This window comes from Tyto alba, unplaced genomic scaffold, assembly GCF_018691265.1.
Source record: "Tyto alba isolate M040663 unplaced genomic scaffold, T.alba_DEE_v4.0 Super-Scaffold_20000042, whole genome shotgun sequence".
NCBI classification, from domain to species: Eukaryota; Metazoa; Chordata; class Aves; order Strigiformes; family Tytonidae; genus Tyto; species Tyto alba.
In genome coordinates, this window is record NW_024881293.1 from 3,780,253 (window position 1) to 3,806,488 (window position 26,236).

The 26,236-nt window shown below is 47.7% G+C and overlaps 2 protein-coding genes across 2 annotated transcripts; both read left to right on the plus strand.

The window, feature by feature from the left end:
- The first annotated feature begins 1,872 nt into the window (after positions 1–1,872).
- On the plus strand, positions 1,873–8,369 carry SRM (spermidine synthase). Its single transcript, XM_042794821.1, has 8 exons — positions 1,873–2,094; positions 2,288–2,408; positions 2,748–2,840; positions 4,045–4,198; positions 5,038–5,121; positions 5,458–5,603; positions 6,493–6,615; positions 7,187–8,369. The coding sequence occupies exons 1-8, from the start codon at positions 1,949–1,951 to the stop codon at positions 7,202–7,204; spliced, it is 885 nt and encodes a 294-aa protein (XP_042650755.1). The 5' UTR covers positions 1,873–1,948; the 3' UTR covers positions 7,205–8,369.
- A 7,121-nt stretch (positions 8,370–15,490) lies between these two features.
- LOC104359358 (somatostatin-2) lies at positions 15,491–19,607 on the plus strand. Its single transcript, XM_009965097.3, has 2 exons — positions 15,491–16,091; positions 19,266–19,607. Exons 1-2 carry the CDS (start codon positions 15,990–15,992, stop codon positions 19,479–19,481), a joined length of 318 nt encoding a protein of 105 aa, XP_009963399.2. The 5' UTR covers positions 15,491–15,989; the 3' UTR covers positions 19,482–19,607.
- Positions 19,608–26,236: the final 6,629 nt, after the last annotated feature.

Sequence of the window (26,236 nt, forward strand, 5' to 3'; positions counted from 1 at the left end):
TCTCTTACAAGACAAGGTAATATGAAAACTGAGTGTGTTTACGTGGCAGTGTTTGTGTATTTTGAAGCAAAGATTTTATGTTAAGGGGGAAAAAAGAGGTAGGGTACTTTTTGGATCAGAGACGAGTAGCTTCATGATAAAGTTATGGAGTGAAAATAATAGCATTAGGTAGAAGGTAAAAAAAAAAATAAGGCTAAAATGAGTGCAGTATTTGGTTGGGGAAAGCCAGTGGGGTTCTGTACTGCAACTGAGTCTCAGTACAGCTGTACTAACATTTCAGAGCTTTAAATACCCACAGTGAGCTATCCTGAAGTCTTTGTAGAAAGGGTATCAGTCCATAATTGGATGGATGGATGGCAGAGCTTATTCTAAATGCTGACAACTGAAGGCTGGTAATGCTGCTTGTGAAAGAGGTAAGCAACATGAGAGTTTGACAGTCGGGAGTACTGAAGGGTAGGGCTGATGTGATTGAAGCCACATTAAATCAGTGGCAGAGCTGCTTCCTGGGTTGCTGGTCACTGTGCTGACCCATGGATCTTGCTCCCTTTCCCAAAGGCCTTCTCCTCACCCTGGGATTTCTTTCTGTGACCTAAGGATTTTCCATTTCATGCTAACCTCTTTTGGCAATGACTTATCTGTTAGACTAGATGCAAGGACTGAGTGGGTAGTGGTAAAAACTTCCCTCTCTGTTCCTAACCCGAGGGCTTTATTTTACAAAGACTGTGAGGAGGTTTGGGATTTTGTTTGTTTTCAATCTTTTCTCATATTTCTGGCAATCAGGGAGTGGAAGGAACAGAGGAGGGCTTTTCCTCCTTAGGTATCTTGGTGTGAACAGTGCCAACTGAGCAGCATTGTAATGGTAGAACAGGGTCCCTTTCTGCTCATAAAAATCTACTTGCATGGCTGAATATTGGAGAATGTTTTTGAAAAGAGGCAGTTAAATAGTAATTGTCTCTAAGTGTGTTTGCAGGGGCTGCCAATTCCCCTTCTAGTCAGCTTTACCACTTCCAGTATTTCTGGAACCTGAAGAACAATCAAGTCTTACCAAAAGCCCCATTGGCTGCAGAGATATTAAAATTTCTCCAGTTTCTTTAAGTCTTCCACTTAAAATTCCATGCGAGGGGGCATTTCAAGGATGATCTGAATTTTACCCCTTTTTGTTTTCCCTTTGTGAGTCACAGCTTCCTGCCATAGCTTTTTAAAAATACCGTTAATGGAAGTGAATAGCAAATCCATCCTTGCTTTATTCACCTGGTTGCACCTGTGAGTCGGCTGAAGTTGCAGCACCAGAACCCCCTGACCCGAGCCTGGTTTGCTCTCACACAGCCCTTGCTGAAGAAGATCTTTGCCCAACCTGCCTGGAGAACTGCTCCGGGCAGAACCCACCATCGGCCCTTCACAGCGTGCACCCTCCTCTAGCAACGCTTCCGCGGGCACACTGGAGCACACCAAAGCTAGAAAGGTCTCTCTACTTTTATATCTAACCCTTAAAACATCCCAGCGAGACTATTTTGTTGCTGTTGGCTTGTTTTGTTTTTTTTTTTTTTCTCCTTCCCCCACCGTTGTTGGTCACTTTGCCGTTTCTGCAGGCGGCGGAGCTTTGCGCAGCGCCTCGGCTTCCGCTTGTGCTGCCACCTTTGTGGCTCCGGGGGGGTGGTGGGCAGGCTGCGTGGACGCCGCCCGTGGGCCGGGGCCGTGGCGGGTCACGGATGCGCCCTCTCCCCGCTGCCCCACGTGGCTCCCCCCGCCCTTCCCCTTTACCGGGAGCGCTCGGGCGTCCTACCCTGCTGGCACCGACGTCACCGCCGCTTTAAACCAATAGGGGCGCGGCGGCGAACGGCCCCGCCAATAGCAGGGGGGCGGCGGGGCGGGGCGGGCGCGTGGGCTCCCGCGCCGGCGGGGTCAGGCGGCGGCGGCGGCGGCGCGGGCAGGTGGCGGCGGGGGCGGGATGGAGCGCGGCGCGGCGGCGCTGATCCGGGAGGGCTGGTTCCGCGAAACGTGCCGGCTGTGGCCGGGGCAGGCCATGTCCCTGCAGGTGGAGGAGCTTCTGCACCACCAGCGCTCCCGCTACCAGGAGATACTCGTTTTCCGCAGGTGCGGGGGCGGCCGGGAGGGCGGCCCGGGGTGGTGTCGGTCGGTGCGGGGGCGGGGGGGAAAAGGGGGGTTTGGTTGGCGTTGGCGAGGGGAGCGCCCAGCGCCATGCGGTGGGGCCTTGCGGCGCTGGGAAGGGGGCGGGGGAGCGCGGCCCCGGAGCCGGCTCCAACCCCCGCTTCCCCGCTCTGCCCAGCACCACCTACGGCAACGTCCTGGTCCTGGACGGGGTGATCCAGTGCACGGAGCGGGACGAGTTCTCCTACCAGGAAATGATCGCCAACCTGCCCCTCTGCAGCCACCCCGACCCCCGCAAGGTGAGTCGTCCCCGGTCTCCCCCCAACCGGGGCCTGCGAGCCGGCCCCCGGGGCCCGCAGACCGGCCCCCGGCCTCCCGACCGGCTCCTCCGGGGCTGCCGCGGCGAGAGGTTGGTGTGGGCCGCTGTTTCGGGCGCACCCACGCTCGGCGCTTGACGGAGCATCTCCCTGGGCCCCCGCAGCACATCTCTGAGCGCCGGGGCAGGATGAGCTCGGGGATGCTGCTGCGTGCTGCGGTTCAAGCCGTCCCCTTTAGGCCACGCCGTCAAAGTTCCCCCCCACCACTCCCGCTGAACCGACTCTGCTGACGGCCGGTTTTTCTGCCCTTTCCTCTCCCAGGTGCTGATCATCGGTGGCGGTGACGGGGGAGTGCTGCGAGAGGTGGTGAAACACCCAACCGTGGAGTCGGTGGTGCAGTGTGAAATCGATGAGGTGCGTTGGGCTCCGAGCTGCCCACACCCCAGGGGGTTTTCAGTCAGACGGGCAGGCTGCCCAACGAAAAGCAGCCCTTACTTCACAGCATCCCCCGGAGCTGCTGCTTCACCTGCTGTCCCTTGTCAGCAGCGAGTGTGTTTGCTGCCGGTTCTGCTGGCGTGACACTGACAGCGCCACCTCTTTGCCTTAAGAGTCATCTACGTGGCAGCTGGCTGCCTCTTCCATGTGATTTCTTTCACACACGTACAGTAGAGGCCCTTCCAGGCCAGCGTGGGCCAAGCGTGGGATCTGGAGGAGCAGAGCTCTGGCTTTGTGAAGTTGCCGCTTTTCCCTCTCCCCCGATGTGGAACAGAGCGCTGCTCCTGCCAGAGGAGGATGGTCACTTTGTTAAGCAGTCTCCTGCGACTAAAAGCAGGAAATAAGTGGGGGGTATTTGTTTCTGTGGTAGATGGGCTGGTCCTCCTCCTGTCAGTCGGCTGTTATTTTACTTTCTTAGAAAGTTCTTCTGTCTCCTCAAAACGAGGCTGCATTAGGACTAGGAAATGCTGCTGTATGAGGCTGTGTATTCTTTCTGCCAAGCTAAGTAGGCATATGTGCCTGGTTTTGAACGAGCACTGCCTGACACCAGCATATTTTTTTGTCTCTGCCAGCTGTGAGAAGCTGGTGGTGTTCAGTACAGTTGCTGGGCCTAAGGCAGTGGCTCTCTAACCTTTTTAGAGATAAAACTGTATCTTGTGAGGGGATGGATGTAATGACTGTAGAGCAGAGGTGGGGATATTTCTCACCTTGTGTCCAGAAACCTGCTGGCATGATTTTATCTAGGAAGAAAAAAAGAAAAGTCTTTAGCTGAGATCACCTCTGCAAGTGATGTCTGCAGGGAAAAGGAGCACAGAGCAGTCAGATCTGTAATCATTCTCTTAATTCCTTAGGGAGCTTCTGAAGCTCCAAGTTGTTCTTGTTGAATTTGGCAAGGACAGACCAACAGTGTCACTGAACCCTGAGGCCATAGGAAAGGGCTGAGCGTAGCTTCTTGGCTAAGGATGCTGACAGCTCTTAAGGATCTAGCTAGCGAGTCGGATTTGTGCTGAAGGCATGGAAGGAGATGACTCATTGTGCTGTTCTTTCAGCTGCAGCTGCACAGTAGCCTGAGAAGTAGCTTCCAGTAGTCCCCGCTGACCCACTTGTGCTCTCTGTGTTGCAGGATGTGATTCAGGTATCTAAGAAATACCTCCCAGGGATGGCAGTGGGCTATTCCAGTGCTAAGCTGACCTTGCACGTGGGAGATGGTTTTGAGTTCATGAAACAAAATCAAGAAGCCTTTGATGTGATTATCACTGACTCGTCTGACCCCATGGGTAAGAATTCTGGCCATAAAAGGGCACTGCTTTCCGCACTCCTCCTCCCTTTCTCTTCTTCCTGCCTCTTAGAAGTAATGCCAGCCTGCCCAGGCCCCTTTCAGGTCAAAAGACTGTCACTGACTTGGTTCTTTTGGTAGAGAAAGGGAAGAATGAAGACCAGAAGATTGTATTAGCAAGGCTTCAAGCCAGCTGTCACATTTATTTCCTCAAAATTCAACTCCTACAGCTATTGCTTCTGGCAGAGAGTTGATCCTTGAATCCAGTAGTGCTATGGGGGATACAGCACCGTGATGGCAAAGACAGCTTTGCACATGTGTCCGCTAGTGAAACAGGGGCTCACGTGCTGTTGGGGTAGCTACCTAGCCTAAAGATGGCCATAGTGAGGTTGCTGTATATCTGAAGGAGAAAACTTGAGGTAGAGAGGGACCTAATGTAGTAATGGCACTTCATTTTAGGGACCTAATGAAGAGTTCCTGAGTCACCTTCACTCTTGCTATAGTCAATGCAGAGAAGCATCTCAAAAAGGCAGTTTGGAGCAGGAGTTTGGTTAAAAAAATACTGAAGCGAGAGGCAGCTGCTAGGACATTCTTTGATAAAGGTCCTGGGCATGCTATTGAGCAAAGCTAAAATCCTGAGGGTTTTGTTGTGCTGGGTGCAGGCTGGGGTTCACCCAGGGTCAAAACTTTGTGCTTCTAGATTATCTCCAGCACTTGTGATCACAGAAAAAACATTTGAAAGGTCTCTTTTCCTGTGCAGCCTGGGCATTTTGAAAACTCTCAGAAGCGTACCGTTCTAGTCTCTCTCTAGACATCTCTCTCTACTCACTTTTCTCCCAGGTCCTGCAGAAAGCTTATTCAAAGAATCTTACTACCAGCTGATGAAAACAGCCCTGCGAGAAGATGGGATTCTTTGCTGCCAAGGTGAGGATGCTGTCTCTGGGCAGAGGCTGATGCCAGATCATTGCATGCGAAGTGTGAGACTCAAAGGGGACGCTTCTTGGGGAGACATGACACAAAGAGTGAAATCCGTTTCAGCTCCCAGGTACTGGAGCAGTTTTGATCTGTATATGTCAACTCCTTAACTGCTGGACTGCGCTTAGTAAAACTGGCGTAAGGGTCTTATCTTGCCTTTGAAACTACATGAGCTGTGCGGAGCAGAGCAGGTTTGGACTTGGAACCACTGCTAACCTGGCACAGGCCTGTGCAGAGAAGAGGGGCAGTTCTCACCCTGCATCTTGTCTTCCTTTCTCCCTGTAGGTGAGTGCCAGTGGCTGCACCTGGATCTCATTAAGGAGATGCGTCAGTTCTGTAAGTCTCTGTTCCCTGTTGTGGAATACGCCTATTGCACCATCCCCACATATCCCAGCGGGCAGATTGGCTTCATGCTCTGCAGCAAGAACCCGGTGAGTTTGAGGCACCTGAAGTGCCCTTTTCCACTCCCTGAAAGCACCCGCAGGGCCTGCCTCAGGCTGTCCCTCACAGGGCTTGAGCTGCGGCACTGACCTGTCCCAGCCGTGGGGCCTCTACACTCTGCCAGCCCAGGGCCCCAGAGCTGCAGTGCAGCCTGCTCAGTGCTGAATGAAGTGCAGAACTGACCAGTAGTGTAACCAGTTGCGTTAGAAAAGGACGTGGTTTTCTCTCTAGCACAACAGACTTGGAAGGGAGGAAGCCACTACCAACTCCCAGAGTCTGTGAAGGCTTTGGCTTGTTGTTGCTGGCTGTTATAAAGTGGGCACCTGCTTGATAAGAATCAGCTTGCGACTGGTGATCTGCTTGTTCAGAGGCTTCCAAGTGAGAGTCGGTGTTAGGATGTGGGCTGGGAACCCTGTGTCAGGCCACTGGGGTCAGCTCTTCCCAATTTGCTGCATTACAGCAACTGTCACATTGGTTTAGGGAGCCAGCAGCACTTCTGCTGCTGTATTTGATTTATCTGGGGCACTGGCAGCATGCGCTGTGCCTGACTTAACGCAGATGTGGATTCTGCTCTGAAGAGCAAAAGCCTTGCTTCTTAGATGCTCAGACACAATCTGACAGCTTCATCTGGCACATGGCTCACACACAGTCTGACCTCATACACTGACATCTGTGAATAAGGGCTAGTCACACGAGGTACAGAGTGTAAGCTCCAGCCCTTGGAGCTGGAGCTGTGCAGAACCTTTGACCTCATACTGGAACAGAAAGTCATCTGTTCTGCGAGTCCTCTTGGTTCTCTGCCATGAATCAGGATGCCTGTCACACAGCCTTTTGCTCATTACCCAAACACTACAGAGCTACCTGGCTTCTTTTTGGCAGAACACAAATTTCCGGGAGCCTGTGCAGCAGCTCTCACAGCAACAAGTAGAGGAGAGAAGTCTGAAATACTACAACTCTGACATTCATCGGGCAGCTTTCATTCTGCCACAGTTTGCACGGAAGGTAAGCAAGACTCTGCTACTATTCCTCCATCAGGGATGAGGTATGACTTTCTTTGGCAGGAGTGGGAGTATACAGCACTGAGGATTTCCTGCAGCCCTAAAGGCTTCTGTGGGCAAGTCAGAGCAGGACAGCATTTTGTATGACATAGCAGAGCATGAGTCAGTCTGGGAGGACTGGAGTTCAGTTTGGAACTGTTCTTTGGGTTGATGTCCCGTGCCTTGATGGCAGATCACCTACTTCACCTACCAAAACTAAGTCCAAGAGCCTGCAAAACTGGTGTTTCCCATTGGAAAGCTCCAAAAGCCTTAGATAAAATGTGGTTGTGGTTTCCAGCAAACCAGAGGCTAAAGAAAGGATGCTGTAGCGTAGCTCAGTCTGCCTTCTTGAAGGATAGTCTGTATTTCTGTATTGTTCTGTCATCTCCGAACTAGGTTACAACTGGAAGTTCCAGAAAAAACCTCCTTAGAGTATCCTAGGGATGAAGGCACATGCCGTGGTTGTGTTTCTGTTGAGGACTGGTAATGCTGCAGCAGGTCCATCTTGACACTTTTTTGTCTTTGGCTGTCTCCAGGCCCTGAGCGATGTGTGAGGCTGAGAAGCTGCTTCCTTCCTTCAAGTTGGACCCTGAGATCGTCAGTGATGTGGTTGGGACCTTCCCAGCAGACTGCAGATTTGCTCTCCACTGTGTGGGATTGTTTAACCCTTTGCCAGCCAACATTCCCTTTGATGATGTGTTAAAGATGATGGGGCATAAGCCAGATAAGACTATTGAAAAGGTCCAGTGACTTATTGCGTGAGGTCAAAACTGTTCTTTCCAGTGCTGGAAACGTAAGATGTCTTTTTCCTTTCTCTCATCCCTGCACCCACTCTAAATATTCCCCTCCCTGTGCCCACCTCACCCCCTGCAACTGACGTGATATATTTATAACTGACACATATTTCTGTCTGGTGATCTTCTGAAACCTGGAAAGAGTCCAGAAGGGTCACTGACTCAGCCTTAAGCACAGAGAGTGAGAGCTTTGTGCCCAAAGTCAGCTTGCTCTCTCCTAATAGGAGCTCCCTGCTGCTGAGACGTTTTGACTGGTAACGGGTCTGAGCCTTCATGTCCCACTGCCCTTCTGCGACACCTGCACTCTTCTGCAGCACAGTTGGAGAAGTCACAGTGCAAACTGTTGCCATTCACAATAGGTCTCCCTCCAACCCTGATGGAGTAGCAGTATTAAACACCAGCCAGGCAGGCTGGCAGCAAAGTCTTGTGGCTTTTTTTTTTTTTTTGTAAATTGGTTGGAAGCAGAAGTGCTGAGGTACTAACAGGCTGACTCCTGCTCTTACCTCTGCCATCAGAGTGGTTCCAAAGAATGTTTATCAATATGGTGATAGGCGCTTTATATATATAAATATAAATATATATATATAAAAAACAAACCTTAGATCCATTGCCTGCTGTTAAGTACTGATGTTGGGGAGTCAGTTGTGCTGACAAATCTCTCATCTCAGTCATGCTGAGATGCCTCAGGCCTGCGTATTTGCTAGTCCTTAGGAGGCATCATTATTTCTAATGCTGCCCTCAGAATCCCCAGATGCATAAGTTGTTTTTCATTGTACTCTGTTATGAGATGGATCTGCCTCCACTTCTTTACTTTTGTTTTAAAGACTCCATACCACAGCTGTGCAGTGGGTATCTTCCCAGCACAACCACTGTGCAGTTGTCACTCCCTTGCAATCGATTAAACACTGGGCTCTGGTTAAGGTGACATCAGTGTGGGTCTGTGTGCTTCTTTGGGGAGAGTGGGGTGGAAATAGAGATCCTGAAAGTTTGCTGTGCTTGTCAGAAGACATCTGAGGGTACTCTGTAGTTGGTCTGACTTCCTCTCTCACTTGTCTCTTAGGGATGACGAGTTATGATCAAAAATAAGCTCTGAAGAGTGATCCCGTTGCGTATTTTGTGTTGTAACCTGACTTGCCTAATAGCTCCAGCTTCTGTCATCCTCTCTGCTGCAGAAATCAGTACCTTCTATCCAAGCTATTCTCTAGTCCAAATGCTGCCACTGGTACACCTTGCCAGGCTGTTTTCTAGCTACCCATCTCCCTGCTGGCATCACGTAATTCCTGCCAATCACTGGCCCCACTCAGTTGCACCATCCTTTCCTTAGTGGCTCCGAGGGTCTGAACAAGTACTGAGCTCAAGCTGAACAGGCTGGGAACTGTCACTAGGTGGCATCAGGAGAAGACAGAAAAGCTCTTTCTGAGGGAGGCTTGTTAGCTTGAGAAAACTAGAAGGATTAGACTTTTGCAAAGGTTGGGGTTGAGCTTTACCGTAACTGTGACCCTACAAACAGCGTAGGTGGTGCAGCTGCTGGGTTGCCTACAGCAAGGGGCTTCTGTGGTGGCAGTACCAATCTTCCTACTTTTTCTTTCTGATGAGACTTTCCGCTGCTTTTTCAATGCCCCCTTCTACTACCAGTATCAGCACAGTTCCTTTGTGGTGATAAGGGTTTGCAAAGCATTGCTAAGCTGCAGGGCTGGGTCTGGATCTCCTTTGTGCTCTTGTGTTGAGAAGATTACACCTGTATTTGTCTGTTAATTATCTGGGTAGCTGTCTCCTTTCTCCCACAGCTACTGATTAGTTAGGGCTATTGAGGCATTTTTATTGCTCAACCCCTGTTCTTTACAGTCAAAATACAAACCAGTAATGGAGCTGGTTCTGGCTACTCTTTTAATTGCTGTGGGACCTGAACCCCATTCAGCCCTTGGTCCTTGACAGAAAAGCACTTCTGGCACTTTCTCCCCTCTGAAATGGGAATCAAGACCAGGACTGTAGTCCAGGAAGGCCTTAGAGTAGCTGCCAACTAGTAGCAAGTTCAAGCCTTCCACCCACCCCTTGGTGAGTACAACAATGCCCAAGAGGGAAGGAGCTTCCTTAAACCCGTTACTAGCCTCCATGCAACTAATTATTACTTCTGCTTCTCTGAGCTCTGAAAATTTTGCAAGTTCAGTGAGTGGCCGGTGATGAGAGCAGGAAGACAAGGCTGTTTACTATTTGAGTCACACATACTCTGTCCATAGGGTCCTATATATAGTTTCCAAGTCATTCCAAATTACTGTTCCTTACAGGCAGTGTCAAATACTTAGTGCCTTGCAATAGTTGAAGACAGAGATCAGTGCCCGAATGAAGCACTCATTAACAATGCAGCAAGAGGAGTTCATGCATCTACAGCTAGTTCCTTCTGAGCAGCTTGGAGCACTTTGAATGTTAAAGTCACCCCTATGCTGAGAGCTGCCACGAGGTCTACATGCTGCTAGAATGGCACTTGGCATGGCAGTCATCTCTCAGGCAACTGTGTCTACAGATTGATTATCCCTTCCATAAATGTATGAGGACTGGGCTGTTATGCTGCAGGCTGCTGTGACCAAGGAGCTGGGGACTGAAAAGACACTGGTGATTTGGGTAATGCCCAACAGGAGAAAACTAATGGGGCCCTGTATATAGAATTGAGCACTGAATACTCGAAAGCAATCTGCGGTGTCTCCAGGTGGGCAACTAAAATACTTGAGCAAATTTTTCTGAGATTTAGCTGGCTTTTGCCTAAGGCTAGTCAAGCAAGGCTCTTCATAAGCAAAGATCCACAAAGATGCTGTTTGTCTAGACATGCTGCAGCCATGTTCCAGCATCTTATTAAACTAGGAGCATATGAACAGGGATAGGCTCTGTCCCAAGTAATGTACAATGTAATATCAGTCAGAGCAGGTGGAGACAAGCAAGGGAACAGAGCCTGATGGGCTTTAGCACATCAATTGCTTAAGCCTCTTGGCGCCTTCTGAACTGTCAGACTGCCTGCTCTGTGCTTTACTCATTGAACTAACTTAATTTTTAGAAGTTCAGAAAAGAGCTTAAAAAAATTAAGAGAAATCTCTTGCTTGTATCTCTTGAGCCCTTTCAGCCAGTTAATTGGCATGAGTGTCGTATTCATCCAGAGCTAATGTTATCGAGGCCTGGCTGAATTATTGATGGAGGTTGGTTGGAGCAAGAGACTCCCGAAGTAGGAATGACAATTCATCTTTCATGAGAGAACAGCAGCCTCGGTAAGCAAACAGTCAGAAAGTAATAAGTGCCACCAAGTTCAGGGAGAGGAAAGTTCCTTTGATAAAATGCTAGGGGAAGAAGAGGGTGAAAGTGTGGACAAAAGCATGAAACAGCAGCTCAGGTCTAGCAAAGGAGTCAGACAAAGTGTTGCTTAAAAGTAAGATGAGAAATTTAACCAAGTCTAAATACGGGGAAGTCTAGGTGACAGTCCTTCCTGGTCATGTATAGGATGGAGTGAAGTGCTTTTAAAATATGCAAAAGGTGAGGAATGAGAACCAGGGAATCTCAATTACAGCACAGTGATGTGTGAAGCAGCTAAAGGAGATCGCTATGCATGTTAGGGATCACAGTGGCAGGCCTCTCAAGGACACCAGCTCCGCAGCCCGCGGGGCTCGGGGTGTGGGCGGTGAGGGCTGGGGGCCAGTGGGAGTGGGGACCCCGTGGGGGTGGCTGCCACCTTCTTGGTACTGACTGGCTGCTGCTGCAGCCCATGGCCAGGCACCGCCGGGCAGGGCTTTGCTTAACAAAGGTAATTCTGTGTGCCAGGCTTAAGGGCAGGAGGGCGGATGCGATGACCTTACATGTGTTTCACTCCCGCTTCAGCTATAGGAGGGGAGTAAGGCGAACCCCGTGTGATCTGGAGCGTATGAATTCCTGTTTAAAGCTCTCCCAGCCGAGCGGTCCCTTCTGCAGTGCTTGGCCGTCTTGCAGTCCCGTGTGTTAATGTCCCTGGTGACCTCTTTCTGACTGAATTCCCACAAGGCGCAGTGCATATGCCATCCCTCAGGAAATCCAGATGCTAAAGAAACATTTCTGTCCAAGCCTCGTCTTGCCACCACCAGGAAGAGTCTGGTGTAACAGGGGTCAGTTTATATGTCAGTAGGTGGTAACCCCAAGCATCCTCAGTCTGCTTCACAGCCAGAAATGCCTCCTACTTGGAGCCAGGCAAAACATTTTCAGTGGAAAGTAGAGGTATTTTGAAATAGAAGCGTTTCATAGCAAGTAGTTATTTTTGAGGAAGATTTTTGATGCAATACCTGAAAGGTTTAACTTTGCATGCCTTTTGAAATAACAAAAGTTTTTGAGGATACCACTGAAGCGTTATGCTCACCCTCCCTTCATCCTCTGGCAGTCCCTTTGGGGTCGACAGACAGAGAAGGCAGCGCAACTCCCCCTGTTCCACCTCCCTGGAGAGCTGCAACAGGCCTGTAGTCGTGCGTGCTCTGACAGCAGCATCCCTGCGGTACTCCCCTCCTCCTCCCTGCACCTGCTCTGCAGCTCTTATCAGAGATGAGTGGGAGCAGTAGGCTCCAGCCCACGCTCACGCAGTTTCTTCCCTGGGTTTGTTAGGTTAGTGCCGATGAAATGCCGTGGCTGGAACAGCCACCTGCATGCTCCTGCTCCTCAGAGGCCCCTGGGGAGTGCAGTGCAAGGGAATACTGCAAGCCCAGCCTGATAAATGAGCTGTGATTTCAGGCCCAGGAACAAATTGGTTTCCTCTTCCAGGAAGGCTCACAACTGTCAGCTGACTGTTGCTTTATTTATTGCCCTGGCCTTTGCAACTAGGGACACCTGAGGGCAGAGAGAAAGGGTTCCAATGACAGGAAAGCAGAAGCATTTGAACCCTTCCTTCAGCTGCAGCCGAGTGCTTCACCTTTGGGAACCAGACTTTGTTCTGGAAGCCTGATGCAATTCTGCTACGTGCTTCAAGACACAGTGATCTGAACCCAGACCAGGCAACAAATGGGCAGAAGACAGCAAGTATCCAGGCCATAGAGGAAAGCAAAGAGAAATTCTCTCATTTCTTAATGTGGCATGTGGTGCCAGACGTAGTCTTAGCTTTTGTATTCCAGCAATGCCTAGTCTTTGCTGATGTACAGGCACATTGAGGAAAGGTCAGGGACCTCTTTCTTGAAATATAAGATCTCTCCCATTGCATGTTGCTTGTGCACCCTTAATCAAAAAGAGATGGAGGTTGTCTTATGTGATTGTGGAAGCATATTCTGCTGTACTGAACCCACTCTGCATCTCTGCTGAAGGCACGCTAAGTGTGAAACAAAATCCTTGGATAGCCAGGCTTTTTCAAGTTGCTGTATGCTGAACTTCCTTCTGGAGCATCCCCACCCTTGCCAGGCTCCCATGGATGTGTTCACAGCCATGCTGATTTCAGATAGATCTACCCTCACTGTAAATTGGTAGAAACCCACTCAGACCACATGCAACTGCAGACAGAAGAGAGCATCAAGGAAGAAGACTTCTAATGGGGTGAGTCAGATAACAGAGAGAAAGCAGTATGAAGAAATCAAGAAAAGAATGGTCAGAAATGTTTATTCCTCCAAGGGAAGACCTTTAACCTTTCCTGTACAGAGTGATAAGCATTTAAGGTTTGGCAAAAAAAAGTAATTGGGGCTGCCTTAAAGGTCAGACAGCCAGTGTAACAGGGAATAGGGAACAGTAAGAATGAAAAACAATCCTGGTGCTCTGTGCCGAACTCTCCAGTTACTAAAAAGCAGATTTTATCATCACAGAGTTATTTTACTTCCTCTGGAAAAAGAGATGGTGCTATAGCTTATGATGAGGAGATGGTCAGCAGTGGTGGTAGCAGAATCAGCATGGTCTCTGCAAAGGGGCCAGAGGACCAGAACTTGAGGAAGACAGACAAATGTAGGAAAAACAGCAGAGGGAATCTGAGGAAAGGGAAAGGCACTATGGAAGATGAAGGAATCTGGAAAAGAGGTGCCTGATATTGAGGGATGCTGTAGCAGAGCTCAGAGGGAATTTGTTTAAATTTAGAGAGCCAGTCTTAATGTGGGCACTAGAGTGCAAGTGCTTTGATGTGTTCTTATTTTCCTCCCTCCCAGCTGGGAAGAGACACCCAGCCTTTCCAAGGCTAGAAGTACAGGTTTTGGATGCACTGTGCTCATCAACAGGGCCACAGGTTTGGTGCTGGCAGAAACGTTCTCCAAAGCCATCCCCCTCAGGAGGTAACAAATATTTTATTGCTGCCCTTTAATCCCAGGACAGATTCACGGCTGCCTGGTCACTGTTTACATCCCTGTGGGCCTCCCCAGAAGCTGATCTCTGGTTTAGCACATCATCCCTTGTTTGGTAGAAGAGCATTGTCATACTTGTGACCCCATTCGCTCAATGAAGCATTACAGAAAACAGCCCATCCAGAAGGCAAAGCTGAAAACAAAACCATATTTATTAGAACAAGCAGTTTGGTTAGACCAGATGGGCCCCAGCATGGAGACCTGGCTGCACTGCTCCTGCTGTCTGTCTAGTTTTTGGGCTAGTAGGCCCACAAGGTTTAGTCCTGCCTCATAACCACCAGTATGGGATTCACCTTCCGCCTGCCTGTCAGCCCAGGCACATCTCACACTCACAGGTACCTGCCCTTCGTTCCTCTTGAGCAACCAAATGTGCTTTCTCCATTTGCTATTCTCCCACTTTTACCTCTCCCGGAGCAAATTGGCTGCGGGTCATTTGGCAAGTCCCTGTGATTTGTCTGCTTGCTGGAGCCTGGTACTTCACTGCTCTCTGTCTCGAGCCCCAGACTGGCTGGGAAGTGTTTGACAGAATCCATTACGAAGGGCTAACAGCAATTCTGATCAACTAGCAAGATCCGTTTAAAAAGAAATAGATAATGTTTCATCTAAAACTGGTGCATGGAAGCCAGCCCCCACAAGGGGGAGGGGCGGGGGGGTGGGGGGGGGGGGAAGGAGAGAGAGTAAACAATGAGGTTACAAAGTTTTCTGAGGAAAATTCATTTCTAGAAATGACTAGATTGTCACCTTTCCCCACAAGTCCATATGACTCAGAGAAGGTTTTTTCGTTGTATCTTTCAGTGAGAGAATCCAGCATTTATTTTCAAATATGCATGGAAGTGATGGAATCTTTTTCCTCAAGACCATCCAGGTTGGTGTAACTGGTATTAGGAGCTGGATTATTTTTAGGCAAGACTTCATCATGCTGTTTCCAGGAACCATAATACTGGTAAGTGGTAGAAGTGGGGAACAGTTTTTTCTGCCTTCTGTTCTTAGTTCTGCCACAGCATTGCCTTGGCCAAGTCACCTCCCTGTGGGTTTATTTTATGTGCTAAATTAGGATAACAATTTACCTTTTGACTGTTGTTTGTTGTTAGGGTCAGTAGAGGACTTGCCCCAAGGCAGGTGCTTCTGGGGAAAAGGCTAGTGGTGAGATGGCATCCGCTCTATCTCTGCATCTCACAGGTGTGTGACAGTGGACGCTGTCCCCACATGATGGGGACAATGTAAAGCAGGTAGCAGTGCTTAAGAGCACCTTCTGCTGGCCCACAAACTAATCTCACTGGTAGGACAGCGTCTGGGGCAAAGGGAGAAGCATTATTACCAACTGCTAACCAGAGATCAGAAATGGTAGGAACTTCCTCCAAGCAGTCTACAGTCAGTGACAGCATACCATGAGCCTTTTCCTGAAGCCTCACTGAGCAGAGGAACTCCAGCTCTGACCAGACTTTCGGTATTTTGTTTTCCCTTTAATACATTTAAACCCAGCATCTCCAAGGCAGGATTCTCTGTGTTGACTTATACTTCTGGGATAGGTTCAAGATTTATTAAAACAATACTAGGAACAAAACCCAGTAACCTCCAACTGGCTTCCAGGTAGTTTTAGGTACATTTGCAAGACAGACTATATTACTGCATAGCTGCAGCCTGTGTCCCCATGTTACCATAAGGGGAAAGCCAGGAATACTGTCACTCCACAGTGAGATGCATCACTGGGGACAGAAATCCAGATTCAAATAGCCTTAGAGTCTGGAGCTGTTTGGACACACAGGTTGAGGGTCCAAGCCTGTATCTAAGGACTGGTGGCCAGAAGTTTTACCTCTTCCCTCTGAATCATCCAGTGTTGGCCATAGGTTTGTGCAAGCTGGTGGCCTATTCTATCCAACATTATGTTCCCAAGCAGAATTCAGCTAACTGGGAGAAACACAGATCGAGCCTACAGTTTCTCAGGGTGAAGAAACAGCATGTTACTGGAGAGTCCCAAACCTTTGCCTCACTCTCTGCAGGTCTGGCACATGGAAAGCCCAGAGGCACTGAAGTATCCCACTCAAGCAGCCAAGTGTTAACAACCTCTCCAAAGTCTAATTTGCCTTTGATATAGACTTAATTGTTTGCGTCACCCACTGGGCTAGGGGGAGGGCTATAAAAGGGGCTGCAGCCATTGTCTGAGGCAGAAGAGAGCCCAGAAAGAGCTCCCTCTCCCAGTCTTCTTCATTCAGCACAGTAGTCACAGCCTGTACATCATGCAGCTGGTGGCCAGCCTGGTGTCCGTTCTGCTGCTGGTGTGGAGCGTGAGAGCCACTGCACTGCCCGGAGAAGAGAGACTTGCAATACAGAACACTAGGGTGAGTATAATGCACCCTGTGCAGGAGCTGGGTGAGGTGGGAGCAAGCAGAAGCAGGCTGGAGCCAGGGGAGGGCTAATAAGGGCAATTAGGCTTTACCTGATGCATACAACTCTTCCACCCCTCTATATTCTAAGGCACTCCAGCTTCATGCACTGCTGAAGCACAGGCTATCACTACAGCTTACTAGTCAGTTTATTTAGGTACCAGGGCAGATGCCAGGGAGCTGCAAAACTGAAGTCTGGGCTAAGCAAAAGCTGGCAAAAAGAACAGAGCAGAGAGGAGGAAAAGGAGAAAATATTGCTGAAAGAGTACAGCATGAGAGAATAAAGCAGAGTACTAGGGAGGGAGAGAAAAGATACATAATTGGTAAAATGATCAAGGGAGATGATATTTTAAATAGGACTCAGGGGAAGGACAAATGTTTAAAAGATGGGTTTAGTAGGAAAGTAACAGAGGAATAATAAATGAAGTAATTATATCAGAATAAAATTGCTTTTTCCAGAGTAGTATTCACAAGGGGTGTTATACTGACATAGTTCTGCTAGAATAATTACACTCTGAACCAGCACAGCTCTATGCAGTGGCAGAACTTATTATAGCAATATAATTACCCTACCAACTGGCAAAACTCTAATATTATAATGGCTATAGTGCTATAATAACTTTGTTTTGCTGGACTATTTCCCTAAGAGGCCAAAGGGGTAGGAAGCCATAGCACAACAAAATCACAAGGAAGTGCTCTGTTCTGCTTGCCCTCGCCCCGCAGTTGTCTCACCTGCATGTTCCTTGCCATCCCTGATGTTCCTCTGAGCTGTGGTTCCTCACCCCGCACTCTGCCAGTCCGGTTTGCAGCTGTATCCATAAGGCTGCAGTTATTTCAGTCCTGCAGAGGAGCTACCCAGAGAAGTGGAGGATCCCAGTGTTGGTTTCAAAGGCACTAACTACTCCTTTGTGTGTATCCACATTGTTTTTTCTGTCTTAGCATTGGCTCCAGCTCATCCATCAGTGTCTTACTGCTTCAGGAGCAGGCTCACATCCCATTAACAGCAAAACTGGCTGCAAGAAAGAAACCTACGCAGTGTGAGGTGCTAGGGCTAGCATTCTGTAGAGATCAGGGCTTCAGCAGCTGGCTGGGATTAACCCTTCTGGGGATAACTGTAAACTTTCAGCTGTACATTCTTACAATAACAAATCAAGTGCTTATAAAGTAAACTCTAGTGCAAATGCTAGTTGCTGGGGAAAAAAGAAGCAAGTTGTAGGGAATAAATCAGGAAATAAGGCTTTGGTAAAAATTAATTCAGGTGTAACGACTCTTAGTCTTCTACACACTGTTGATTGCAAAATAATGATATGATAGATGTAATGATTCTCTTTAGAGCATTCTACAAACTGGAAAATTGTTAGATACAGATGAACCAATCCCTACAGTCATCACTGCTGTAACTCAGACAGATGTTTTAAGTATGAAGAATACAGGGGTTTTATTTATAAACCACCATAAAATCCATAACAATGCAAAAGAACTACACATTTTGAACTGGTGGATGTAGTACAGGGAATTGAGCAGGTACCCAAAGGTGTGCTGCAACCCACCCATGCTAAGATCTTTAGGTGCTGCCAAAGAGTTTGGTTCTCTTGTAGCTTGGGAACAGCTAAAAGCAGAAAGGATGTTAGCAATGGATTAGTGCAGGGGAAGAGCTGCCTAGTTTCACTAACTGTCACAGCTGATCATGCGTATAGAATATCCCCTAATAGGAGGCTGAGTTTTGCCTTCCTCATTGCTGAGCCTGAAGCTGCTGGCTCTGCTTGGGGAAGGTTATTTCAAAACACAGCACCGACATCTAGGAAAGAAGCTTACAAGACATGACCCAGGAGACACATTTAGCTGGGTTCCCTAGTCCCAGTCCATCTCCCAAAGGCTCAAGACATTTCTGTACTTACAGCACAGGAGTAGGAATCAGGACAGGCACAAACTGGCTTTTATCATTTCTTCTGCTGCAAACATGGCATGTAATTTTTCTGTGCCTCAGTTTCTCTTGTGTGAAAGAAGTGTTAGTTACTAGAGCTAAGAACATGATTAAAATATATCCATACACTCAAACTAAATGCTGCTGCCTGTGTTTATCCATCTTTTGAGTTGTTTACCAAGTGGTCCTTAGCAAATGATGGTGCTGACAGAGCCAGCAGATAGATACAGCAGTCCCAGCAGTAAACGCGGCATTTGTGAGAAGTGACATGGAAATGTGCTTCCAAGATTCCCATCTGCATGGGAAACAGGATCTGTTCCTGTCAAACCATCTATCCCAGTTTGTCCAGTACCAACTGTCTCTGCTAATGAGTCACAGAGACCAGGAATGCTCAGGCAAGAAGCAACTCCTCAGATTTGCTCGATGTAAAGTTAAGAGAAACATGATAACTCACAGCTTGTTACTGATGGAAATCCCTCAAGCCCCAAACCACAGGCTATGCTCTTTCGTATACTGCTGTGAGAAGGGGATGGAGCTCAGCAACTCTTCTTTCATTCTGCCTTCCCCCAAGGTCAGGCTATTGAATATGGGTTCTAGTTCTGGAAATAAAAGCTGCCTGTCTCCACTGATTAAATATTTTTCTCCAGATACTTAGGGAGTCTCTCTCCCCATCAACACAGCCTTCTCCTTTGTTACATTTAATTCTCAGTATTTTACAGTAGGTTGCAGCCCCTGGTGCGCTTAATTTAATACTGCTTAGGACTCTGACTCTTCCCTGACCTTCCCACAGCATAGGCTGAGCAGTCAGATCAGTGAAGAGAGCATGGGTTTACTGGGAGAGAAGGCAGCTTGGCATTCACTGAAATTTAATTAGTGCAGGCAGCAAGGGACTTTACAGCCAATTCATGCCTATTTGTTAGCAGCTCTTTTCCAGTTGCAATACAGCACGTGTGCCTCTCCCCCTCCAGCCAGCTGGACAGGGGACGGGAGAAAGGAGGAGTGACCTCTGCAGCCACAGATTCCTCGACTTCGGCACAGCTCTGCCGATGGGAAAAGCATTGGCTCTGAGCACAGGGCACCGGGGCAGGCACAGAAACGAGAAGGGATCCTGCAGGGGATGTTTGCACCCTGCAACATCCCCCTGCCTCGATGACCGTGAGAGACAGGGCCTCCATCCATCACTTTCCCCTGCTCTCTGCCCACAGGAACAGAGCACAGTCCGGAAAGACGCCATCCTGAAAATGCTGGCAGGCCTGCTGGACAGTGTGGATGTGGGGCGCGAGGCGGCCTCCCCCGATGTGGAAGAGGAAGGCAAGCTGGAGGAGGAGCGAGCAGTGCTGGGGCGGCTTGCCCAGCTATCGCAGCGGGACCGCAAGGCCCCCTGCAAAAACTTCTTCTGGAAAACCTTCACCTCCTGCTAGTGCCGCCTGGCCTGGCCTCGCTGGGCCACCCACCTGTGAACACCCTGCCCTCCCCTCGGCCGCCCTGTCCCCTGAACTCCTTTCCTTTTCTTCTCCACCCCTGAGAATAAAGCATGGCGCCTCGGGGACTCGTCTCTGCCTCTCTGTGCCCCGCCGGGTCGGGCCGGGGTGGTGCGGGGCGTGTGTAGCTGCACCAGGGGCTGTCGGAGGTGGTGGTGGCCATCTTGTGGGGTGGCCATTGGTGGGTGGCGGCCATTTTGGGAAGGGGCTTCTCCGCGGTGAGGGGTGTGCGGTGGGGCTGTGGCGGAGGCTGAGGCTGTCTTTCTCCCTGGGAGAAGCCCCATGGTGGGAGCAGGGGCACAGCTGTCCTTAAAGCTGCCACATCTGTCCCCTCAGCCTCTGAGGGACCAGGTTAGTATGTGGGTGAGGGAAGGTCCAGGCACTGGGCAGCAGGGTTTGTGCCCTGTGAGGAGGGCCCTCTGTGCTGGCCCTAGGTTAGGATGAGGTGCCATGCCACGATTTGGAGAGGATGGTTTGGTCCCAGATGTGTGGGAGAGCAGCCCTGCCCTCCTTTCCATGCGGGCTGTGACTTAGGGGTGGTTGAGTGAAGCACCCAGCCAGTGCTTCGCAGGTGGGGGATACAGGAGCATTGACTTGGGGTGCTGTGAATGTGGGAAGGGGAGACGTGTCCAGAGCCTGGCTCTGGCTCACTTCTGGTTTGCCAGCAGGTATCTCCAAAGCAGTTCTCAGGATGTTCTGGGCCTGCATGTGCATCTGAAATGCTGGACTCTGCATCTGAAAGGGATTGAAGTAGTTGGCTGTGATCCTGGGGCCAACAGCTCTGACCTGACTCTGCTCTGGTTTTCTTATGGTTTCCTGGTGTCCTGTCATCTTGCTTAAAAAAAAAACAAAAATGAAACACCTGATTTCTCTTACCTTCTTGGGTGCCATTTTCTGGCGAGTAGTAGGGCCTGCTGTTTTATTTATTTTGGCTTGCTGAGGAGCTTTTTGAACCTTATTTTTAGAACTGACAGGTGGCATAGAGATATGTAAGGTAGATATGTTTGAGAGCAGTACAGGTATTTCTCTGTAAAATAAACTGCTGAGTCCTTGGTCTCACATGCTGGCAAAAAAAAAAAAAAGTATGAAATTCAGTTGCTCTATTTGCTTTAATTCTTAGTATTAACAACTTCGGTTTCAGAGCTGTATTACATTGCTGGGAGTAACCAGCTGTATGTTACTGAGCCTGTCTCCAAGATCTGACTGGCCACTGGTGGGAACTAGAAGGTAGTTATTTGTTGTGGCTTGCTTTTGAACCTTTACATTTTGTTTTTGGATGCCAGTGACCATGAGTTCACTCATCTCAACAGCAGCATTTTGGATTAATCAGAAGCCAGCCTGTTTTCTTACAGTTGAAGTAACTCTTCCAACTCCCCTGCTCTCCCTGAATAATGAGTGATACAACCACTCTGGTACCTAGACAGGCTAGCTTGCCACTGACACTTTGCTCTGTGTTAGGCTGCATTTTCAGTGTTGTTTGCCACAGAAATTTCTTGCTGTGTGTCTCTGGCTTGCAGGAGGAGTTAGAGCCCTGTGGCTTGTTTTATTTTTCACTCCATAATGAAAAATAAGATCCTTGCTGGGGGAACTCAGCAACTCAGTATATGGGTAATGGGATATGGAGCTTTCCAACTGTGTAGCCTAGAGCACCCAGCTAGGTTGTAGGAGATGTGGTTTTATGCCTCACTTTGCTGTTGACATTCACATTTTATCATTACCTCCCTCCGATACCTCAGTTTCCCTGTCTTTAAAATGGGGTGATAGCACTTGTCTCTTTTTAGAGTTTTTCTTAAGATACGTGTGTGACAAGTGCTGTCTAAGAGCTAATTATAGCCGTTAAGACCTGTGTAGCAGTATGAGACCAACTGGGATGCTAGTACATTATAAGTATTCTCATAGGAGTTGCCTTATCATCCACCATTAAATCTTGTCTGTGATAATAATGTTCAAGACAATGTTTAGCGAAAATGAGAAACACAGTGCATGGACATAGGGATTGCCCTTAACAGAGACTGCCAGTTCAGCAAACTGTATGCTGTATTATTTAGTGGTTCCTGGAGAGGAGAGTAGCCTGGCTACTCTCAAGGCTGGAAGTAAATTTGGAAGTTGAACTCTTCTTTCATCCCCACAGATGGTTCCTGCTAATGTAGGCTGAGGCACGCTGGCTGAGCACCAAGCAGGAAGTCTGCATCGCCAGTGCACGTGCTGTGGATAGGGGCCAACGCAGTTGAGGCAGCTTCTTTCATCAGTGCTGAAATCAGTGTTTGAGTTGGATTTAATTTTCCAGTTTCCTTGGTAAGTCAATGTGCTGAGACTGAAACAGCGTGAGATCCTGCCTAATGACAGCATTTAATATTAGGGAGTGTGGCATGATAAGTCAGATTCGGTAGGAGGGGCTTAATGAAGAATTGTAAATAATGTGTCATATATGGGCATTTTCTATTTAAATTTTCACAAAAGAATTGTGATTCTTTTAATGGTATATGTCAAGTAGAAGAGAGCAAGAGTATTTTACTTCTTTTTCAGATGCAATGGCCAATTCATTTTAAAATCATGTCACAGCTCAGAATAATTGTATGTGTGTGTATATAGGCAAGTGGATAATACCTGTGAGCCATTTCCAAATTTTTAAAAATGTGAAGAAGACACATTAAAAAGTAAAAAAGGTGTCAGAAGGCAAACATTTAAAGTCAGCTAGCACACACAGTGCTGACCTCCCCTAATTCAGTGCACAGTCCAGTGGTATTCACTGTATTATTTTTTTTTTTTAAACCTCAAGCTAGCTCATGCTTATGCATCAAGCTGCCCGCAAGTGAAGAAATTATCATGGGGACAAACTCAGCTGTGAACCTACAGCATATTCAATACCCAGGGGTAACTCTGTGTGTGCAAATCCTAACCCACGATAAATGTGAAGTAGTCCAAGGTAGCTTATTCCTCGATGAAAACAGAGTAAATCTCATTTAGTCTGAGATGAAAGCATGTGCATATGAGGACAGATATGACAGAGGAACTAGGGAGGTATTAATTTGAAATTTAGTATCCTCCATGGTGACTTGCTTGTACATGCTTTTAGCAGTGAAGATCTTGTTTTAATACATACTGTCAGGTAAGCTAGCAGGGAATCAATACTTCACTGTGTGTATTTTCAGCCTTGAACAAAGGAAAGAGTTGCAATCTGACCAGGCTTCACAAAGATACTGACTCTCTGCAGGTAGCTGGCAAATGGAGTTAAATTTAGTGACAACACAACAATACTGCCTAGTCTGGTGCTCATATGTCTGTCATTCTCAAACAACATGTGTCCTGTGAGGCACCTTTAGCATTGATTACAGCTACAGAAAATTAAACCTAGTATTTCAGGGAGAATGAAGCAGGAAGTTGCACAGGGCATCTTTTGTCTTATGTTGTTAGCATATTTGGCTCTGCTCAGGAAAAGTAAATGTGTGTTTGAAAAGCAGTGAGTCCAGTTGTTTCATTAAAAACAAAATCTGTTTTGAAGTTGATGGCTTATAAGCAGTCAGATACAAACTGGGAAAAGAGTAACTGGGTTTGCACTGAGTCGAGTGAATTCTGCTGTTGCCCTTGGTCATAGATTAATGTGGTGGCTCACGTAATGTGTTTTGATGAGATGCTAGTTTTTGACAGCTTTCATCTGGTAAGTTGGTGGTTTAGATAGCAACAAACTTGACAACATCGCTGTGACACAGAAGTGCTGCTTTTATTTATCTTTCTTGGCAGTATGGGCTAGGAGTTTTGCCTTACGCGTTGGTCTTGATGATGGGAGATACTGGTCCAAGAGACATTGCTCTGTGTCTTGTTCTAACCATGAGGCCAGATGTACCTCTGCCTGTGGATCTGATGCCTTTCCTGCCATGCTAGGTTTTATTGAATGGAAGAATAACACAGGTCAAATAAGGCATTTGTTCACTATTTGTTACTCACTGTAAATAGTTTGTTCAGTGACCTTGTTCTCAGAGCTCTGAAAGGCTCTCTTACTTGTGACGTGGGCTTTGAAGATTTAGCTTCAGCTACTTCTCTGAGCTCCTGTATTCACAGAACCCTCAGCAACAGCAGGCTGTAAATGCATTTTATATTCCATGAAGACTGCTCAGTGAAAAAAGCTATCACCTTGACCATTCAGAATGTACTGTAGCTTCATGGAAGACATGTGCAACGTAGGAAATCCTGAGTACAAATGACCTCTTGGTGAATTGGGAGGATGTCTTACTCCCTGTCTTTGCTGGATTTTTCCTGTCTTTGCTGAACCCTGATAGAACTTGCAGGGATTTGAGAGGAGGATGCCAGGGAGCAAGAGGGAGTTGCCAGAGCACTGTAGTTTTTGTAGATATGTCAGAAGGACAGGTAGTGTTAATGTGTTATGCTTTTTGGTGAAACTGTAGTGTGAAGGTCTGTATGCTGTAAATGCCTGAGAAATAGGAAATCAGAAGGTGCTCTCTGCTGTTCCAACAAGGATTTAAGAGATGTAAGAGAGACAGGAGCTAATGGGGAACAGCACACTGCTGTTAATCAGCCTGTGTGAATAAGCCCTTTGCAGAAGCCTGGGGATCCAAGCAGAGACTCTAGAAGCTATCAGCCTGTAACCCAGAACTACTGAGGAGCAGCTGTAGCTCATGCAAAGGGAGATCAGTTTAACTACCTGTGCTGAGCCAATGAGCTGCCCTGTAACAGGCATGTCTGATCTGCGTATTCCTCTTTGCTAACTCCACCACCTTTGGAGCTGACTGAGCTCTCACTCCTAGATTTGTATCTCATTTTGCAGCCTTGGGAGGGAGGTACCAGATGAAAAAAAGCTGACACTTCAGTCCCTTAAGACAGGAGCTTTGGAGAGAGCTGTTTGAATCTAGATTCAACCCTTATAGCCTGTCTCCTTCTCACTTGTTAAAATTATGTAGGGCTCATAGAAAGTCTCAGAGGAAGCATTTGGGAGGTGAAGGAAATATGAACAACTGAAATCCATGTCATCCACATCCCCAGAGAATGTTTTAGTCTTAAGTGGTAGGTTGGGCTGGGTAAGGGTTGTTGTTTAGCAGGACCACAGCGCCCAAGAGAATAACTAGTTGTGCCAGTGGAGAGAACATACTGTTTCCCTGGGCTCAGGGCATTCAGGAGGGAATGAGGAATTTCTGTTCTAGCAGTACCTTGGGAACCTGGACGACTCTTATTTTAAACCAATTAATGTTTAGTGTAACAAAAAAATAATAAAATTATAAGCAATCTTTACAGCTGGGACCTTGTTGAATTTGGCTTGAGGTCAGGCCTACTTCCTATTGTAAGATTGTTTGCTGGTTAGGTAAGTCTGCTGTTAAAAATGCCTTCAATTTCACTGGGTCGTGCTTGGCTGGTGTATTTTAGTCTCTTGACAGAGAGGAAGAAGCCAAGTATTTATGGCAGTGGAAAGCTGCCTGCTGCTGGCTTGTACGTTCCAGAAATTGTCCAGGAGACTTTGGTCCCTTAGATGATGGTTTTAGAGTGTAGCGTTTAGATACATTGTAGCTTCATTCACTGTTGCATAGAAGGAAAAATCTTCAAATCTGGTTGATTTTGCTGTGACTTTGTGTATTTGAGCAATAACATTAGTGTATTGGTCTGCATTAGTTAGTGAACCTAAAACAGGCAGCAGATTAATTAATAGAAAAAGGGAAAGGAGAGTATTTCTGTGATATTTTATACAGAGCTTTTAACTCTTTCAGTTGGAACAAGACTGTGCAGGGAATCCCCTGCTCAGAGTGAAACCCAGAGGTCAGGACATGTCTACACGCAAGACTTTTTTTGCTCTGGGAGCTCTGTCTTGGTCTTTTGCTACTAATCTAGTTGGAGGTAAATCAGTCCCATGGTGAGAGGTGCCCTGTCAGAAGCTTAGGTGCAGGTGTACAAGACAGGGAGCTGCAGCTGCCTGAAAAGCCATGGATTTGCGCTTTAGGAGCCCAGTACCATGGGAAGCAAACAGCAGTCTATGCGCTCTAAAATATTGGCTTGCAAACAATGCTCATCTTCATCTGCGATCTGATGAATTTACCCACTGCTGGGAGCCAGCGGGCTGGAAAGTGCCTTCTGATTGCTCTTCCGAAAAGGATAACTGAACCCTGTTCAGTGCTGGAAGGCAGCTTGTCATGACATGGGACAGAGTGGGCTAGAAGCAGAATAACTGAGAAGAAATGCCACTGGTGGCCATTTGCTCCATTCCAGAACAAAAATGGGAACATCTCCATATTGAAAAGCTGTCTAAATAGAGTGTGACTCAGAAGCTGTGCGAGAGGGTACATAAACCCAGTAGAGTGAGGTAAGGGAATGTCCTCCCTCCCTTTAACCATTTAGTCACAGGCAGGCTTGCATTTTGTCAATCTTCTTTTGTTATTACTGTGGCTTGGTATAAAATATGAAATTACTGAGTGTTATTGCTCCAAGGAGAAGGTGGCTGTGTATGTCTGTATCTGCATATTCTTCTTTTCAGGTAAGTAGTTGCTTCTATTTTTATTTATCTAGCAGTTTTCATGAAGAAGTCTTCATAAGATGATCCACCTTTGCCAACATGCTTATGCATCAAACAAGAATGATCATTCCTATTTAACAGGAGACAAACCAAAGTGCCAGGCAATGTATCAAAGATCCTGCAGGAAGCAAGCAGGAGGGTGGGGACTGCAATCCAGGAAGTCTCTTGGGGCACAAGATAA